Below are 20,881 nucleotides of genomic sequence, written 5' to 3' on the forward strand. Positions count from 1 at the left end.
TCTTCTCACTCGCCACACACTACCAGTGGCACCACCACCCTTCTCATCTCTGCCACCTGCCCTTCCCCCTTCACAGGCCATTCACCACCATGTCCAGCTGGTTTCACTGAAGCAGACGCTGGATTTGTCAGCATCTCTCCAACATGACCGCTCTAGTTTTAGGAAATCTCTCAGCAGACTCCAGGTTGGCCTCCCAATGGGTGGCCCCATCCACTCTTGCACACTTCCAGTTAGGGCTCCATTTGATAGCAGGTGTCAACCTTTCCAAGAAAATTCTAATCTTCCTTAAAGCTCTCCGGAGGATCCCCATGGCTAGACTACAAGGCTAGGCAGGCTACTGATCCCCCTAGGCTAAAAGACCGGGTTAAAATGTCTATCCAAGACCTGCAAAGGTGACTCCTGTCTGCCTCTCCAGCTTTTTCCTCACACTGCACCCTCACTCCGAATACTCAGAGGGTGGGAGGATGGGCAAAAGAGGTGAAGAGTACTAAGAGGTACACACTTCCAGTTAAGTCTTGGGGCCAAGCCCAGCTAGCTCCATCAGTAGAGCCCTAAGACCCCTTTAAGTGTCGGGATGAAAAGAACAGCATAGGAAATACAGTCAATCTCATAACAAGGCTGTGTGGTAACAGACGAGGACCATGCTTATGGTAGCATCACATTATGATAGAATGGCCAGTTCGCTATACTGTACACCTGAAACATTTTAACTATACCTCAATTGAGGATTTGTAGACTACACATACAAAATTTAAGTGGATGTTAGAAAATAGCATCAATGTTCCCTTAACTGAATGTCCAAGTCCTTTTCATAAGACAGAATTAGTATTTTTGCTTCAGAAGGTTTTTCTTGGAATTGCAACAGAAATGCAGCTATGTTCACTATCCGTGAGGAATGCCCAAGGCAGAAAGGGTGCATTACTGCAGACATGCAACATTAAATGCTTTTTATGATTTTATGGTCATAACTGGGAAGAAAGGAAAGAGAATGGTTTGCTTAAAAAACTCCATTAACTAAGGGCTGCTTTTGGTCCCTAGAACACCATATTCCTTCCTTTTCGGATCTCCTTACAGGCTGGTTGCTCTGCCCAAAAAGCGTTTTTTTTTTCTTCACCTAAATAACCCCTTGTTATCCTCAGGAGCTCATTCAAATGTGGTTTCATTAAGGGAGATTTTCCTGACTGCCCCCCTCCCCCACCCACGTTCGGACCCCATTTTATCCACCAGCAGAGTCATAAGGCCTTTCCTTTATAATTCCATAGCAGTCTATAGTAACTTATCCACGGGACTATTGGATTAGTGGCTGGGTCCATTACTAGAAGGATTGCAGCAACATGGTCTCAGTTTGGCTTACTTGTATCTCCAGCATTAGACACTGTGCCAGACAGAACAATGTTAAAATATACACAATCTGCTGAATAGATAGTAACCTAACATTTTATACCTCATTTTGTGAAATTCTCCTACAAACTTGTATTAATCTTCAAATAAAAGCAAACTACTGATGGACTTATTTCCAAATACACGAAATGACAAAGATCTAGGGTCAGAGCAGCCAGGAATTGAAATGAGGAATTAAGTCCTATGGATTAAGGACAGAGATGTTTGCAGAGCTGATTTCAAATGCTGGGAGGTTATGGAAGTAGGAGGGGATAAAAAATGTAAGAATGTTTTTAAGTAAACTGATTATCAAAAGTAAAACAAAGGTAATCCCATCATTCAGTAAGCCGCTCTATCAAATTTTAGAATATCAAGAAATCACAAATACTGACCAATTAGAGCCCTATCAAATAGAAACCTGGTATATGAAATCTGGTGAACACATCAAAAAGTAGTACACACCACCACTTCTAAGAGAAACCAAGCTTGTGATGGCCAGATTGCACTCATCCCTGGGGAAGTTCAAACTAATTGATCTCGACAGTTCAGAAAGATGGACAAAGCAAGCTGACAGCAAACCTAATTACGAAGTTTCCCAACCTCAGGTAAGGAGAGAAAACAGAACGCTCCTGGGAAGTAAAATGGTAGGACTGAATTAATCTTTTGTCAAATATAAACTCATCCCAGGGATCTTTGAAACCTCAATTTAATGTTTGCTAGGCTTGACTGTACTTGTTTTAGATCACCCTAGCCCACCAGGATCAAAGACAGGAAATTAAAGAGCATATTCTCACAAAAAGACTTTCTACATTTTAATGAGTGACTTGGGGAAGGGAGAAAGGACATCTGGATTTAAGTTGTAAAAAAAAAAAAAAAAAAAGAAAAACGGTAATCTGCTTCTAAAAATATATAAATCCATGAAGTATTTACCTTTTAAAGACTATTTTTGGATGAAACATCACAAAAATCTATGCTTTTTTAAAAATGCATCCATAACCCAACCCTTATTCAACTACTAACCTAACCCACTTAGTTGTAGAATTCAGGCAATACAACCTCTGTACTGCATCCACAAGATAACCTGGCCTCCTTTCCTTATGAAAATGGATTAAATTAGCTATGGGAAGTGCTTAACACCTAGCCAGACACGAAGGCCTTACTCCATCAATTTCAGGTGCTATCATTCCCGGGAACTAGCACCGTGCCTGCTAGACAATATGTACTAAGTATGTATTAGACAAGTAGATTTATGGCAGCCAGCTACAGATGGAAGTCCTAAGACCTTACCAACCACAAAGCCTAACACTAGACACAAAAGGCTGGCTTTTTAAAAAGGAGGACAGGGATGGGAGACAGTAATGGAAATTATTTTAAAGGTCAAATTTGCACAAATAGGATTTGGGCACACAAAAGCATGCCGTCTTATAAACTCAAAGTAATCCTAGGGCTGTGTCCAGCTCAAAGGATTGTAAATAAGCTTTAAAAAAAAAAAAAATCACAACTTCCCACCCCATAGGGTTTTCCCCTCTCCATTCTGTTCTGTTTCAGAAACATCGCATCCCGACTTGCTGCTTCCATCCTGGTCTCCTCCCTGATGCATTTCTCAATGTGGCAGTCTATTCCCACCACCATCAAGCTTTGCTCCGGTCAGGGTGCCATTCCTTCAGCCTTCATCATGCTTCCCACAAAGTCAGAAAACAAAGGTGTACTAATATTTGCTATTTCCTCTATAGATCTGTTGCTTCCAGAGAGTACTTGCATCCGAGAACACAAGATCAAAACCCAATTCAAATACCAGGTCTCAACTAGAAGAAGTTCACATAAACCAGACAGAACACCACCACCACCACCACATCGGCTTAGACCCATCCAAAGTCAGAAAAACCTAACACCTTACATGCTAATAAAAATAGCATCAAGGAATGAACAAGGTTTCTCCTCCTCCACCCCCCCCCCCACCATCCTAAACCAGCTCCATTCCTGATTAAGACTAATTCCACGGGGTACAGGGGGAGGGCCAGGGTGGCTCAGTTAAGCATCGACTCTTGGTTTCGGCTCAGGTCATGATCTTGCAGTTTTAGGAGTTCAAGCCCCATGTGGGGCTCTGTGCTGAATGTGGAGCCGGCTTGGGATTCTCCCCCTCATTGCCCCTCCCCAACTCACAGTCTCGGTTCTCTCAAAATCAACTTGGAAAAAAAAATCCTAATTCCCAGTAACCAAGGATTTATTTTGCATCAAACGTTCAATATTTCAAGGATTTTTTTAATTTAGTACCATGGACTATTTTTTAGAGCCCTTCTTCTTGTATGTAAGAATTAAGAGGGGGAAACACACACTGAGCAGCAAGGTGACCTAGCTCTTCCATCTTCTTTATCCTCAAGTGATCAAGAACTAGGAGGGGAACCTGGAAAACAGCCTAGGAATGACAAATAGGTTTGCTGGTCTTCAGTGTCCATTCCCATCACCCGATATTTAAGGCCACCTGGTGTACCGAATTGAGGATCCTAAAGCTGAAAGAGGATCATGGTTAGTATTCTCTGCCACAGCAGCTGGCAAGAATGTCCCACACCTGCCACCCGCCAGAGAACCCAACTCCCTCATTAAAAGGATGACAAAGGCCTAACCCGGATTCAAGCCAAGATTACCTCATTTCCGGTCTAGGGCTTCCTATGGGATTTTTTGTACACTTATACATTTAAGGAACCATTAGCTTTCTAGCCATCTCAAATCCTATTTAGTGAAAACTTAAATTCCTGGGTGATCAGGCCCCTGGTTCTTAGGAAAATCTTCTTCCCTCTACATCAACAGCTAGCATATGCTACTGGACACAGCAGAGTGGACGACCATCTGCTTCTTCAAACAGGCACACGCCAAACTCCCCTCTCATGTGCTTCTCTTTGCCCCCAGATGCTCCAGGGTACAAAAATAACTCTCAAGTCCCAATGTTGATCTTGTGTTGGAAATTAAGACCAAGAACAGAAAATACTGTAAGCTCAGTCATGTGGCTGAGACTCAGACAGGTGAGTGGCTATTTGACAAGTAGCAATTCTTTCCACCACCACCACCACCACCACCAGGCACCTACACACATCTCTCACCCACAGTACTTGGTAAAAACCAAGATTTGCATAGGGGTATGATGAACACCCTACATCTGGAAAGATCTGACAACCTAGTTTCCACATGTAGCACACAGGTGTTTCCACGGTGCCTACTGTATACTGCAAAACTTAACAAACCCATTTGACTAGGTTAACTGTCCTCGGTTTTGGATAGTTTGATAGGAAAATACTCTGCTAGTGTCCTTTCCACACTGATATACATGTGACCACATGCACATGGTTATAACGGCATCTTAAAAAAAAAAAAAAAACATTGACCCAGTTTGAACCTGAACCCAATCAAACCTCTGTATCCAAGTGCCATTTTGCTGAAAAGAGGAATGTGCTGCACTCCATGATGGCGGGAGGAAGAACAAGCATCCTGACCCCGGGAAACCCTACCCCCACCCCCCGCAGGTCCCAAGACCCTAGTGCTCCCGGATACATTCTAAGGGAAACATATGTAAAGTGTTCACAAGGACACAAGCCAGGTGAGAGATCTAGGGAAACCCCCATACCATTTTTCACCCTCCCTGTATCTAAAATAAGTTCAAAATAACAGTTTGAATGAAGAAAAAAAAAATTCCTTTAGGAAGATGTTTGATGACACAGAACCCCAATTAGTGCCAGGGACAGTTTAATCACTCACTCACAAGATGTGGTTGGTGTCTCAATTAATGAGCCTACAAGTCCCTACTCACTGCCCCACCCCAGATTCAAAGATTTTTTTTTCCCAGAAAACAACTGAATTATTTGAAAAGGCAGGCTACTATAAGCAGGCAAGAACTTTCGTATAGCAGGCACAAAAGAAGAGAAGGTAGAATGGGAGCTTTCTACCCTCAGCACTTAAGTCCTAACAAAAAATTCAGAATTATTCACATAGTGGTATGTTTTCACTCAGAATTTCCTAATTGTGAACAGGGCTCAAAGACTCTTACAGCAATAAAGACATCCAAGAATACTGCAGGGAAATTCACCAGAGGGAGTGGGGCAGGGAGCACCATCATTCTGAGCTCCTTTATTAGAGGAACTTAGAAATCTAGGACATGAAGAAAAAATTTCCAAGGAACAATTATAAGACTTGCATTGTTTGAATTTAGATAGTAAAGGAGTTTTGAAAAAAGCATGAACAAACATGTTCTCATTTTGTTTGTGTTTCTATAACTATCTGTATTTCCAAGATCAGAGCCTCCAGTCAACACTGGAACTATAGGAAATAAAGATCTGACTTGTGTACATGGCTGTACTACATCCAGAAATAAATTCTAAGGGTGGAGTTACTTTTACTACAGAAAGCAAACCAAGTAAACTCGATGGTTGCATTTAGTTACTCTCCACATCTTGTCTAAGGAGCTACTAGAAATATGGACATTTGCAGATACGAATTGTGGTATCTAGTATTAACTAGATACTAATGGACTTGTGAAGAATCTCACATGATCTAGAAAAATGCCAGGTCAGCTGTGGTGTGAGATCTTCATGGAAGATAAAAAGTAGCCTTAAGGAGGGGTGCCTGGGTGGCTCAGCCAGTTAAGCGGCTCAGGTCATGATCTCACAGTTTGTGGATTCGGGCTCTGTGCTGACAGCTCAGAGCCTGGAGCCTGCTTCAGATGGTGTCTTCCTCCCTCTCTTTCTCTCTGCTCATCCCCCACTCACAGTCTATCTCAAGAAATGATTAAAAACGTTTAAATTTTTTTTAAAAAGCAGGCTTAGGAGCATAGCCTGTTCCCAAAGAATCAAGCATTAAAATAAAAAAACAGAAGTAAAAAAAAAAAAAAACCCACAACAATTTCAAGTAGTCCTCTCCCTTGCTCATGAATTCCCATCCAATACCAACTCTAAGTCTTATTTCCACTAGTCATCTACACTACAGAAGATAAATATATGATCTTAATATAACCCCTAGATGCAAGATGCATCTAAAACAATGCATCTTCATCTCTAGAAGGCACAGCCATTTTTCAAATAAAAGGAATCTAGCGCCTACTTTGTTTGCAGATTCCTTGCGTCTTTCCTTGAAATACTGACTACTGGATGAGAACCTATACTTAACTGGCAATAGCACTTAAGGTTCGAGGCTACAGAGTTACAGGTAAGTACACTGGTTTATGAGCTACCAAGCAGCAGGAAGGTAACACCGCATAGGAGTTGGGCTGGAGATTTAGGTGGTCACACTCGTGTGGTTACGTTTACAACAAGTCACTTAACTCTGGAGGCTAACTCCATGGCTATGAATTCAAGGACCTCAGCTACACAGTCTCCATAGTCCTCCCTTGCTTTACAATTCTAAGAACATAGCTCTTCCTGAACCCTTGACTACAAAATTCACCAATGAGGACAAGAAAGGGGAGTACTTAAATGTATATTAATTCGGATTGTAAACCTACATTTAAACACAAGCATGTGTTTACCACCTGAGAATAAATAACTTGGGGCACCTGGGTGGCTCAGTTGGTTGAGGCTCCAACTCTTCATTTTGGCTCAGGTCATGGGATCAAGCTCCACATCAGGCTCTGCACGAAGCATGGAGCCTGCTTGGGATTCTCTCCCTCTCTATCCCTCTCCCATTTGTGCTCTAAAATAAGTTTTAAGAATATATAACTTGACCAACACTAAAGCCAATGCTTTTAAGAGCTACTCAGGTTCTTAAGTGACCAAAAGATCTGCCCGTCTCATTTCACATGAATATGTTCTACCATTTCTAGTAAGTTTTAAATATCCCAAGAAAGTCTCCACATAGTTGCAGACTGTTAGGGCAAAGTCTACCAAGTATTGAATATGATTTAACAAAGGGATACACAGGAATGCAAACAAGGGCCAGAAGCTGACCATGCATTTCCAAAATCGGAGATAAAACTTAGGCCTTCATTAATTCTGCACCGATAAGAGTCAGCCAAAGGCACCTTATTCACAATCTTATCAGTTACTATGGTGAACGCTTTATTTTTCCGGAGTTTGTGAAGTCGTGAAAACCATTAACATAATGAGAAGTAGGATACCAAGAGTTTAATAAACCCAGAGCCTCATCCAGTGAGTTATCCTCTGCTCCCTAGCACCTTCACCTTCACCTTAGCTTATTCTTCTACCGGGTTTTATTAGATTTGCTTTAGGCAATGACAACGAAGGCCAATCTTAATTCGTACCAACTACTCCAGCTCCCACCTAATAATTGATCTTTATAAAATGCAATTTTGCAAGTTAATCTGCATCCTAGGAGCCCACACTCAGCTCAAGACCTGCAGATGCTATGATGCTGGATGCAGCCATTGGGCAAAAAGGGAAAATCAAGGTCATGCAGCTCAACTCTGATCCCTAAACTTGAGTTTAGACCTAATGGCCCTGGATGCTTCTGAAATACTTAATGTTTCATTTGACTTTAATATTTTTGAGAGAGACAGAGCGCAAGCAGGAAGGGACAGAAAGATGGGAAACACAGAATCTAAAGCAGGCTCCAGGCTCTGAGCTGTCAGCACAGAGCCTGATGTGGGCTCAAACTCACTGTGAGATCATGCCTTGAGCTGAAGTCGGACACTTAACTGACTGAGCCACCCAGGAGCCCCTCATTTAGTTTTTAAAGGCATATAGGTGGCAGACAGAAAGTGAAGTTTGAGGAGGAGGAGGATTGGAGTGCCTAGGTGGCTCAGTGGGTTAAGCGTTTCTCTGCTGTCAGCAAAGAGCCCTCTTCAGATCTTCTGTCTCCCTCTCTGCACCCCCCAACTCAGAAAAAAATTTTTTTAATTGTTTTGTGTTAATGAGTCATTCAGATTGAAGAAACCAATGTGAAACTGAACAAAAATCACTAATGCTCAAACTCAGCATGTGAAAAAGTTAGATTTACTAAGATTTCAAAACCAGGCACATGACTCTTAACATGATCACTGTTTGTGTATTCCACTGGTTACATGTTAAACGTCCATGTACCAATTCAGGATTACAAGTGCACCAAAGCACCTTTTTTGGACTAGAAAATAACTAGAATTTGACCTCTTCTCCATGTTTTAAGTAGTTAAGAATCAAGTTGGGGAATTTGAAAGTTTTTGAGTCTGTCAGCTCCCATTCTGTATTTTAAGAATGAGAGCTGCATGAATTCAAAAGGAAAATACATAAGGCTCCTTTACTGCCTTAGTTTCAAGACCATTCCAAACGGAAGCTAACAAAGCCTTTACAAGCACAAGCCTAGCTTTCTTGGATCAATGGGAGTTTTATTCCAATTATGATAAACAGCATCACAAATACTGCTTTATTACATAATCTAAGGGAGGAAAGAACGAATGCAAAAAGGATTGGCTACTTAGCTGTATAGCTTCAGAGCATAAAAAACTACATTTACTGAATCTGCCTGCTCTCAAAGCCACAAGACCATGAGCAAGCTGCCCCTGCATCTGCTTCCAGAGGAGGAACAGGGCCAGGTCCCCAGGGGGCGTTGGCATGTAAGCACGGGTCAGCATAGTGGCAGNGCCTCAGCGGAGGGTGCTGGCGGCTCAGTCCCATCTCTTGGTGTCATGCTTGCTGCTTTTCTATCGGCGGGGGGGGGGGGGTTTTGGTTTTTTTGCAACTCAAACCCACATGAAAATCCTTTTTGTCCCAAAATGCAGAGCTCTTCAGCACCCCTCTGCCTTCCTTTACACACATTTCTAATCAGGATTAGAACCATCCGAGTCTAGAACCATGGAGAGAGAATAACCACTAACAACAAACCACAAGTTCTGACCATTGGTATGCAGTTCTTGAAACAAAATGATTTTAAAGATGTGCCTTGTTTCCCTTAAGGTGTATGAACACATCTAGTCTAACTCAGCAAATCACCTCTAGCGATGTAGTTTCCATGTTGTAACACCCTGGACTTCAAATGGGATGCCGTAATTATTAGCAGCAGCTTCCTAATAGACACACTTGGAACAGGGTCAAACCCATGCACTTCCTAAAGCAAGTTATTTTCTAAGCTCCAATACAAAGGATCTTTCACATAAAGATACGACTCTTTAATCTCCTGTGCTTGCAATCTTTTTCTGAGACCGAAGCACCACATAAAAAGATAGGAAATAGTGTTGGCATAGAAGCAGTATGTGGGGGAAAAGCGTGGTAGTTCCACGTACATTTCTTGAGTCAGCTTTTCCGTTGGGGACCGGCATTGGCAACATATCAATAGTATGGCCTCCCTCCTGGCCTATGCTCCTCCCTGATCGTACAAGTCCCCCTCACCCCCTTCCCATCCCCTCTGCTCTAGTCATTTCCTCGCTTTAGAAAATCTTCCTCCATCTCCACAATCAAAGGAAATTCTTTTTCCTACAAAGCCCAAATCTAAAGCCATTTCCTAACAAGCCCAGGAAGTATCTTCCCACCGCCATGATGCTTCAATCACCCCGATCTCATTCAAACTTCTATTATGAAGACTTTTCATCTAGCATTCCCCTCTGCTCTGATGCCAAGCACTCTGTCCCATGCCTCGCAGCGCCTGGCATGATCTGTAGAGCAGGTCCATGGGTCTGACATCTCCCACTATGAGTAGACAAAGCATTATGGAGTTGAAAGACTCCTCCTTCCACACCTCCACAGTCCAGGTAAGGGCATCAGCCTGCCCAACAGAAGGAATCACGGGGGCGCCTGGTGGCTCAGTCGGTTGAGCATCGGACTCCTAGTTTCTGCTCAGGGCAGGATCTCACAGTTCATGAATTGGGGCCTCACACGGGGCTCTACACTGACAGTGTGGAGCCAGCTGGAGATTCTCTCCCCCACCCCTCCTGCACACACTCTCCAAATAAAAAAGTAGTAACTGTGAAGCAGAACACTTGGGTTGACAGCCTGGAGGGGGGACCCAGACAGCCTGGGTTTGAAGCCCAGCTCCGCCATTTTCCAACTCTGTGACCCTGGACAAGTTCTAAGCTTCTCATGCCTCGGTGCTGGTTTCCCTAAGATGAGAATACTGCTTACCTTTTCAAAACCTAGGACCAATGGTGTTAATGAAAAGTACTTAGAACAACGTCTAAAAGCACTTGCCTGGGTGATTGTAGGGTTTTAAGTCTCTACAGCCTAGACTACTGTGCCTGAACTCTAGACATGCCATCAGCGTCAAAAGTGTCAATTACCCTGTTGGTGAAAACATTGGAGTCCAATAATCACAGTAACTTCCACATTTCCACCCTCATTTCCTAACTCCCTATTGGAATCACCCCAAATACTACAGATGGATCGCTTATTTCCCAAAATGCCAAAACTACAGATCGAGAACTATTGGGGAGGGGGAAAAATTAACAAAAGTGAAGGCATTTAAGATGAATGGCCCTCATGCTAGTCTTGCTTTGTGAACCTGCTCTTAAATAATTCTGATCTTGTGCTGACAATTCATCATTCCCCTCCATTACATTTTTGATAGAAATCTATTTCCAGAAGCCATTTTCCCCTCTATATAATTTAATAGAGGGCTTTAATGCAGCTACAGTAATTTCATCTAGATTTGACGGTTGATACCATACCAATACCAAAGTGTTCAGGTCTCAGCTTAAAGTCTAATGCTCCACAGTTTAGTAGAAAACAAGACCTGAAATAAAGGGTTTGGTCATGGAAATTCTGACGGGACAGTGAAGCCTTAATTCTGTCACCAAGAAAGGTTTCCCTTAATGGCATCATTCTTTCCTCTAATATAACTCCAGGCTTTGTAAGTACCAAAGAAGTTTCCATTTGGCTCTGAAAACGGTTTTCTGCACAACTGTTTGAATCCTAACCCCCTCTCACCCCAACCAGCCTGGCAGTTCTGCAGCACACTCATTTCTAAGAAGGGGATCCTAACCCTGTGCTTCATGAGGGGCTCTGGGGATGGAAGGATGTAAAATGTCACAGCTCCTAAGCGTCCAGCCTCTCGGCATTTAACACTGGTTGGTCATTCCTTTCAACTGACTGAAGTCTTCAGAGCGACTGTAATTCAGGTTTCACAGTTCCACCTGAGGGCTCCCATTGCCATGCTCCTCCATTTCTTCTCACACGAAGGCACAGAAACCTTTCAGATCCAAGAAGTTTAAAAATATCAGAATCAATAAAGTTGAGCTACTACTCCCTCTGGAGCATGACGGTCTGGTTTCAGTGATTAGTACTCTCCAAGTAAAACAGAACATTTCAATGACTGTACCAAGCATGTGTACTGGAGCTCATTTTAATTTTTCACCCTGTACCCAAGGCATTTCCCCGTCCTGCTGTGGCCCATATGCTCTTGTTTAATTTGTGGCAATAGGATTCGTTATGGATGCCTAGATACTTCTTTTAAGATATAAAAGGCACATTAAGTGGTTATCAAGTTTACTATTGCTTATAGCTTATGGATACAAATTGGCATTTTGTTCCCTGTTTTGAATAGGTATGCTTATAGCTTCCCAAAGTACTTTTTCTGAAGTCACCAAATGATCTAGCCTAGTTGACATCACTGAATTATAAACTCAATTTTTAAAAAATAGTATGCAGGCAGAAGTCCTTGGGATCCTTCTGGCTATGGACATTCACATATCTCTTTTGTATAACCACACATCCAACAAATGTTTATACAGTGTCTGCCAAGTGCCAGGCACTGCATTAAACACAGAGGACAGAAATAAGAGGCAGTCCTTGCTCAGGGCTGGCAGAGGAGACGGAGGATAGAGGGGGAGCATCCCNGTCCAGAGGAGCAGGGAGGATGGAAAAGGTTGGAGCTAAACTTTAGGCTAATTGTCACAGGGGAGACAGGTCTTATCAGGACAAAAAAAGCTGAATTTGAAGAGGACCCTTTCTGGGAAACCACAACTTATTTGCAGTAACTGAAGCACAGAAAGAAGCAAAGCATCGGTAGAGGAGTCTGCAGGAGACTGAAGACGTCCTGCTCAGGAGCTAGACTTTGTACCACCAGGGAAGCAGATGCGGTCGTGAATTTCCCAGAAGGAAAAGGAGTGAGCAAGCTAGGAGTTAACGTGCCTAAAAACTGAAGTTTGAAGAACAGCACCTAAGAAACACTCAGAATAAATCTTATTAAAATTAAAGAGGAAACTTCAAGGTCAAAGCCATCTGCAAAAATAAATATTAAGATTTCTCCTGCCTAGTCCGATAAATAACCAGCCCGGACACTACTGCATCAGATTCTGGTGAGGAGTGTGTGTGTAAAACTCAACACGTACACTTAACACACTAAGTAAAAGTGGCAATTAGGGAAGCCATTAATCAGAAATCGTTTCCTGTCAAGTGTATAGCACCAAATGGGAATACCCAACAGTTTCATCCATGTGTCCCTAACTGCTAATGAGTATTAATGCATTTTTATGGAAGAAAAAAGTTGGAGCGAAAGGCAGTTCTAACTGCCCACCTTCCACCGTCTTTTGCTTTAGGGATTTCTCACAATTGTCTCTGAAGATGAAGTAAGGCTATGATCTGACCTCAGGGCAAATCCATCAGAATTTCAAATCACACTGTTCCCCGGATGGGTCTTTATGGAATTCTGTGACCCCGGGAGATCACCTGCTAACACAGCTTCTACCTGAAGAGTAACCAATGAGAAACGGGGTGCCAAAATACAAACACCCCAGTTTTGAAGATGGGAAATTATAGGGTCAACTCTGAATGTTAGTGGGTTGTTGCTAGTTTAGGAGATGAATGAGTACATGAGACAAGTCTGTTAAAAGGCAATCAACTTCACGATTCAGCCCAACTCAGACCTCAGCCCCCTTCCATGTCCTGGCACTTGCTGTCCACACTGCTTGCCTCCCAGCATCTGAGAAGCCATAGTAAGAACTGGACATCCTTTTCTGGAAAGCTACCGACTCTATCCCCTTTCTGTTTAAGGTCATCCTCCCTTAAACTGGCCCAATTTTCTAGAATTCCTTCTCTCACACAGCCAGGAGAGGAAGAGCAGGAGAACTTTCTTCCCTCAAACATCAGCCTTGAGAGGTGCCTGGGTGGCTCAGTAGGTTAGGCTTCTGGCTTCAGCTGAGGTCATGATCTGTCAGTTCGTGGGTTCAAGCCCCACGTTGGGCTCTGGGTTGGCAGCCCTGAGCCTGCTGGGGATTCTCTTAAAAACCAAGGCAACTATTTAAAGTTTCTAAAAGTGTAAAAAAAAAAAAAAAAAAACATTCTTCTAGAAGAAACACCATCCCACTCAGATGAGCTGATGGAAAGAGGTACTCTGAAACCAGTCAAAACGGAAGGTCAAAAACTAAAGAAAATGGATTTTTAACCCTTAACTGACACACAGCTTCAGTTAGAATCACAGGTCAAGTACAGTATTTGTGGTGTCCTTAGAGAAATGGCTCCAGATTCAGAAGGGATTCACAGCGGCATGCTGAAGTCAGGCACGTATGCAGCCATTCCCTGCAGACCTCTCAGACATCCAGGGGTGATTGCTCAGAGCCAGTCTCCTGCTGATCATGGTCACCAGTGGGGATGGATTCTGATGCGGTCTCTTTAGGGCATTCCTCAAAGATCCTTGGTTAGTTTTTCATTTTAGAGATCAGATTTAACAGGTCGTGTAAGTTTGTCACATCGATAAACAGGTCACATTTGGAGAGAATGGATCACTGAAATTTGAGAAGTACGCAGCAGTCTTGCTAGGGCAGGGGGTGGGAGAGCTCTAGTTGGCTTGTTCCCTTTTCCAGTAGGAAAAGAGAAGACCACTTTGGCCCCACTACCCCCAGAGGAAAGACTAAGCGGAATGGTGAAGGTCTCTGCTGGACTGTGATGCTTAGAAGCAGCCGGTGCAGGAGCCTGCCGGCAGGAGACAGACCTTCCAGGTTTGAATCTCCACTTCATCAGGGACCAGCCCAGAGAAACCTTTCTCCCTCTCCTGTGAAGGAACGGGGAGGGAACAGACTGGACAAGGACCAGGTCTCTAAGAGGAAACCAGCACAGAGTAGATCAAGAAAACCAGGAGAAAGTGAAGCCCCACAAAAATCCAAAGGCAAGTTCTGAAATCACCTTTGAAGGGACACATCTACAAAGCAACAAGCTGGTCTTCATCTCTAAGAATCTTAACTATTTCGTGGCTCCTCGATCTACTCTCCACACCTCACTTTGTTCGCCAGTGTTGATGGCCCTTGATTTCACGACTTCAGGCAGCAATGTTCTCGGCAAGGTCCCCCACCCCCCATTACCTGCCCTGATAAAATCCACTTTTTCAGGACAGGATACCTGTACTGCAATCTAAAGAGTGGCATAGCGTCCATGAAGCACAAGTGGCAACAACCCAATAGATCTTTGGAGAAATGTCCTGCTTCCATTGAGATTGCATCNATAGCATAGATTAGAAACCCAATTTTAAAGGACTACCAACTCCCATCTTTAGTCTTCTAGTTCTGAACATTTACTAAGTGAGGATTTTTCAGATTTAAAGCTATCCTACTATACAAATAGGTGGGCTATTTGGAGCATACACACCGAAGGTATACTTAGCTACAGCTATTGTATGTAGTATAGGACTTTGGTCAGATACTATGAGCTAGAAGATGCTGCCTCCATCAGGTGAGAAAATGGATAGGGAATCCAAAAAGTCAGACTCCAACTGCCATCTCGAGAGGGTATGCTGCCGAAGGCACGGGAGGAGGGGTTATTCTCCTGAAGAACAGGACTCTACCAACCAAAAATGATTTTAAGTTGGAGAGCACGGAGAAAACCAGTATATTCTAAATTGAATATATTCTAAAATGTAGACAGGTTACTTTTGAGGAGGATGCCAAAATCCAAGTGTTAGCTAATTGTGTTTGTGCAATTAAGAGGCATTGTCCTAAGCTGACATCCAGAAGTTGTGAATGAGATCAGGGATTCGAACATGCATTCTCAGTCAAATGCTGAGGATACATACTAAACCAAGTGTAACAAGCAGATAGCATGTTACAGATAGGTTGTGTTTGAAATCGTTTGTGAATTACAATTTGTAAATGTAGTACAGAAACTCCCTAAACAAGACTTTTGGTTTAATTCTTCCCCAAAGAACTGCATAAAGCATATGCTCACTGCTCTATTTTGTCTAGTTTGCAAGATCTAGATTTCAAGTATTAGGTAAAAGCAATCCACAGAATACAGAGGCGCAAAAAGGCTGGAAAACGTTCAACCTTATCTAGACAGATCAAACTTTTCACCAACAGCAAAAAGGTCAACAAAACTTCTATCCAATACTGGTAGAAGTGAGAGGAAAGGGGTATACTCAACACTGAAAAATGGGAACTAACCTTTTGAGAGCAACATAGCTGTACTCCTTGAAATCTAAAATGCACATATTCTTAGGTATTATAGAAATATGGTGTCCAAGGATACCGTTGGTAATATTTCACTAGTATGAACTTGAAGTATCAGGAGAGAAAGGGATGGATAAATTTGATACACTCAACATGCAGCCACTGAGTAGAAGTTAGGACAAAGTTTTTGATAGGGAAGGATATCCACCACATACGGAGGTGGGGAGGGAGGGGGAGATTGTAGAAGGATTTAGAATTTTGATCTCTTGAAAACTATTAAGTGATGGAGTATATTAAGAACTTATCCCTCGGGGAGGAAGAGGGGCATACAACTTCACTTACTTTATGGGAGTTCTGCTCACAGGAAACTGAATCTACTAATCCACTCAAAAAATATTCAGTATGGTGGGGGGGGGGACCACAAAGGACCCCCTTATGCCTTTAATACGGCCACTGATTTCACCAACAAAACTGACTACAACAAGCAGGTCTAAAAGGGATCAGTCTTATCCTGAAGTCTTAGTATATAAAAACTGGTGCCGTTTAAGAAACACTTTCATCTCTACAAGTATTTGTGTTACCTTAGGTTCCCACCCAAATATTACAAAAAAATGTATCAGCCCAGAACCAGACTTTCCACATGTAAATGTCAAAAAAAGAAAAAAAAAGCAGGGCACCTGGGCAACTCAATCCATAAGCATCCAGCTTCGGCTCAGGTCATGTCACAATTCGGAAGTTCAAGCACCACGTCAAGCTCTCTAACAGCTCAGAGCCTGGTTCAGGTTCTGTGTCCTCTCTCTTTGCCCCTCCACAGCTTGCACTCGCTCAAAAATAAGCTTTAAAAAATTTTAATTAACTTCCTAAGTAAGATCACATTTCAAGCCTAGGGCCTAAACGTTGCCTAATCAAGTTCAGGTCCACAACTGAGATAGGCAAAGAGCTCCATCTTCCTTTCATCTTTTATGAAGAGGATGCAGTAACATGCCTTTCTCTAGAAGGGAATATCCCTTGATTTCCCAATGTAACTCTCAGAGATTTATTCAGAGTTTGAGGCACTCGTGAGGGTAGGATATTACCTACACCATAACCTACTTGCCTTGAAAATTTAGGAAGCAGTAAGAATCAAGTTCATGAGTTTGAAGGACTTTAAAAGATAAGCCAACTCGCTAGCACAAGTTTAGGGTTCGAAGTACACAGTGTCCCTCTAATGTGCTTAATATTAAACAGTGTTAGGATAATATTTTCCAGGCTAGGATGTACTCTTTCCACTTGCCCTAATAAACCTTTGCCCAGATGGGAAATGGAAGAACTAAATAAACATAGATGGTGAGGAGAGCTAGCAGGTGGGCTTGTGAGCCTGGAATGCCTTCACAAGCTACCAAGTGTTGACTTTAAATGAACAGATGCAACTACAGATCTGAGGTGGAAATAAATGGATTTCTCTCTGGATGCGAAGGGTCGCTAGTACATATACGTTTACGTTCACACTGGAGGAAAAGTGTGCCTCCTAGTATAACAACTCATTAGAATCTACATAACTTCAAGATGTGCCATCTTTGTGCTGGACAACAATTGGTAACCAAAAACAAAAAAATTCTTAGAATGATACATGGCCTAAAATTAGTTACAATGAGTCCAACCCAAATCAGAGGTAAGAGCGATAAAGAACAAACACCGAGCAAGAAGAAAAGCCACATGAATACGAAGTGATTCCATTTCTTTTCCTCAACACCCACACAAAGACAGCAGTTTCTGACAAGAATGTTCTTGGCAAAAAAATAAAGTTACAGGAAGATTTTTTTCATCCCAGTGAGAAAAAGGCAGCTCTATATGCAGATTACTAGGCAATACGGTTTGATTTTTTTTTTTTTAAACGGCCCAAAATTTACAGACCTCATTTTGAAAGTATCTCAGCCTTTTTTCTCGAATCACAAAGAAAAGAGGACTGGAAATCCTGTTCCCGCTTGGAATGCTGATCTGATTTCACATTGTACTTGAAAATAAAAATCCGATGTGGCAGCTTACCTTGGCACTGGAAGCCTTGTTTACCAAACCCCCTGAAAAACAGAAACAAAGTATCTTAACACATTCTGTGTTGTAGATCATATCTTAAGCCAGTTATGAAACAAAGTATTTCACAGAACTAAGGGTTTGTTCATGAAAACCGATGATTTGATAGGAAAAACATGCCTAAACAATACTGAATACACTCTACCTTGGGGGGAAAAGCCCAACCTCCAAAGGCCCCTTAGATTATTTCAATGTACAACATTCCTTTCCAACTTATGCTTCATCATTAATACTCCAGTTTCAAGGCAAGAGAGTTAGGATGGCCCTCTTTGGAGTTGGGCATCGTGTTCAACAAAAGATGACTACGGTTGAAAATAGTGCTTTCAATTTGTCCCTGGAAATCAGATGAAATCATTTTTCTCCCTTAAGTCAACTAAAAACTGACTTCGTTTGGTACGTGTTTAAAATAGGTGTCTAGAAACTACCAGACAGTACCACTTGACATTAAGTTTTGGTTTCAAAGACAGATCTTACAAAAACAGGCTTATTCAAACTGCATTTGAAATTATGATTTAACTTTTTAAGAATCAATAGAATCCAAAGCAAATACAGAGGCCGTTTTGCTCTCGTAAGTTACTTTAGAAGATTTATTCTGCTGGCCCTGACATGGACATTAAACTGTAAATACTATTACAACTAGAATGACCTGCACTAAAATTTGAAGATAATAATCGTTTGCTTTATGCTTTACATAGTCATCTTAAGTTGACAAAACACTTGATGTATCTTTATATACAACTTGGTCATCCCCCCCTCCCCCCCAAACAAACCCAAACATTTATGGTTTTAAAGTACCCGTGTTTTATTATTTAAAACAAGCTCATAAATTAAGGACCCACAGAAACAAAGAGATAAGTTAAAACCACTGCAAGACAATCCTGGTGAATATTTTCCAGGACCTTCCAAGTAGTTTTATAGTCAGGGGAATTAGCCAGGGAGAAAGCTGACAGGGAGACCTTTATTTTCCACTGCACATTACACCTGGTGACCTGAAGCGCCACAGCAGTTCACCAGGGGCTAATCCTTTGGGGCAATGGATAGTGGAAAGACATTAACCAGCCGGGGTATGTATGTTGCAAGTCTCTTTCCAAATTTACCTACTTCTGGCACAAGCAGGCAGCAGCCTTACTGCTCCCTTTGCATGGAGCACGGCAGGGAAGGCTGCGGGACTCCGCTTGACTAGATGCACTCTTCTTTGCCCTGATGCGCTAAGAACTTTTTAGGTGGCCATATCTATAGGTAACTACTCCTTGGAGCACAATTGCTTCATGTGCTGACTACACAGTGGAAGTCATTCATAGACATGACTGTGCTTTACATGGAAGTACTTTTGAGGTTTCTAAGAAGGAAAAAATTAAGCACCTTATTAGAACTAGGTTTGTGGAACTCTCCCTTAGAGAGACCTGCCCCCAGGTGTGATGGATTCGAATAGCCATCCATAACGGTAAAGGGAAGCACTTTAGGACATCTGCGGTACCCTCAGAGGGGAGTTTCTCCAGATGTGATAGATTCAGATACAGTCATCCATAAAGGAAAAATTAGACACCTTATCAGCACATTCATGGGACTCATGACTTCTCCCCCAGCTGTGATGAATTCAGATCCCATCCACAGAGAAAAAGTTAAGGGTCTTAGTAGCACCGTGTTTGAGCTGCTCTGCCCCGCGTGTGATGGATTCATATAGCCATCCACCAGTTCTGCCTAGGGCCCCAACAAGATACACGCCACAGAGGTTAGTGGCAGGCCACACTGTGGCACTGTCACCCTAATGCAGCCCCCAGCCTAGGAGAGATAGGCATTAAGGAACCCTCTCCGCAGGTCTGACTTGGGGAGCTTCCTAGTCACATTCGTGAAGAGATAGTAAAAGGTTGGGGGACTGCCAAATCTAAAGGAGGGAGAAACAACTCAAACTGAAGCACCCGGTCTTAAGTTTCGGCTTTCTAAACTTTGGGGTTTGTAGGGGGAGATGCTGTCAGTATTCTAATAATCCGTAAAAGCTAGAACTGTGATTAGTAAGAGGCATATACGGTTTCCTCTAGTGCCAATGGGTTCAGAGACCCCTGAAGGCTTCCCGTTCATCAGGATCCCCAAACCACTGGCCCAAGTTAATACCTGCATTCACTGAACTCTACTTGAGCTCGGACACCCTACAGTGCTCTTAACTAAGGCCTCGGTCCTCCCCAGCCGGGCAAGTCTAGTCTCGTGTCGACAGGGTCTTTTTTAAAGGACTCCCTCTGCCCTTCGCCTGGTTTTAATCTCCCCTCCCCCACTGCCAGTTTTCAACAGTTTGCGGTCTCTCAGCCCCGCCGGGGCTCACCCAGAGGAGTCCGGTCTGCCGTGCCCAGCAGACACGAGCTACAGTCGGCAGGGACCCAGACTGGCAGCGGAGTCCGAGCCCGCTGGGAAGCAACACACACACACACACACACACACCCCGAACGCGCCCAGCCCGGCTCGCCAAGAACTTGGACCGCGAGGCGCGACCGCCGCCGCGCGCCAGTTCCTCCGGGGAAACTCTGCCCCCTGGATTCTCTTTCGCGTCCCCTGCGCTCACACCCAGCCACCAGCGGCTCCTCTGTGCAGAAGGGGGGGGTGCGCCCGGGAGACGGGGGACACTGGACCCGCGGAGGGGATCAGTGTCACCGCGGCGCGGGGCCAGCCTCCCTGCCGCGGCAGGGGTGTGTTGGGGGGAGGGGGGTGTGACCTGGCGGCGACTTCCCCGGGAGTCCTGCCCGCGAGCGTCCCCGGAGCGCGCGCGCGTCGTTTCGGGCGAGAGTTCGGACTCGGCCGGCTCTCCAAGTTGGAGTGAGTCAGCCCCGGAGTGGGCGCGCCCGGACTAGGGGGGAAAGGGGGGGCCGAGCGAGGGTCCCCGGAGCGAGAAGACCCGGACTAAAGAGGGACCGGCCCCCAGCCCGCGGGCGCCGGCCGTGCGCCCCGGCCCGCGCGCACCTACCAGATGAAGTCGGTGCAGTGGCTGCAGAAGGTGGGCTGCTTGAAGAAGCGGGCGATGAATTTGTGGTTCTTCACCTCGTGCACGTTCTTCTGCCTCAGCGCCCCTTTGCGGGCGAAGCGGTTGGCCACGTCCTGAGACGTCGTGGAGTCGTTGGCCGGGAAAACGTCAGCCATGGTCCCCCCAACCACCTCTTGCCT

General features: G+C 43.8%; 1 protein-coding gene across 1 annotated transcript in view; it reads right to left on the reverse strand.

Annotated features, from left to right (window-relative positions):
* The window catches only part of PRKCA (protein kinase C alpha), a 405,148-nt gene extending 384,273 nt beyond the window's left edge, over positions 1-20,875 (reverse strand). Inside the window, exons 1-2 of the mRNA XM_077780362.1 lie at positions 20,685-20,875; positions 17,687-17,718 (exon numbers count right to left, since the gene is read on the reverse strand). Coding sequence (XP_077636488.1) covers positions 17,687-17,718; positions 20,685-20,857 — 205 coding nt within the window. The 5' untranslated portion in view covers positions 20,858-20,875. The remainder of the gene's footprint in view (positions 1-17,686; positions 17,719-20,684) is intronic.
* Between the last annotated feature and the right edge of the window lie 6 nt (positions 20,876-20,881).

The sequence above is a fragment of the Crocuta crocuta genome, unplaced genomic scaffold (genome assembly GCF_008692635.1).
Source record: "Crocuta crocuta isolate KB4526 unplaced genomic scaffold, BGI_CrCroc_1.0 scaffold288, whole genome shotgun sequence".
Taxonomy (NCBI): domain Eukaryota; kingdom Metazoa; phylum Chordata; class Mammalia; order Carnivora; family Hyaenidae; genus Crocuta; species Crocuta crocuta.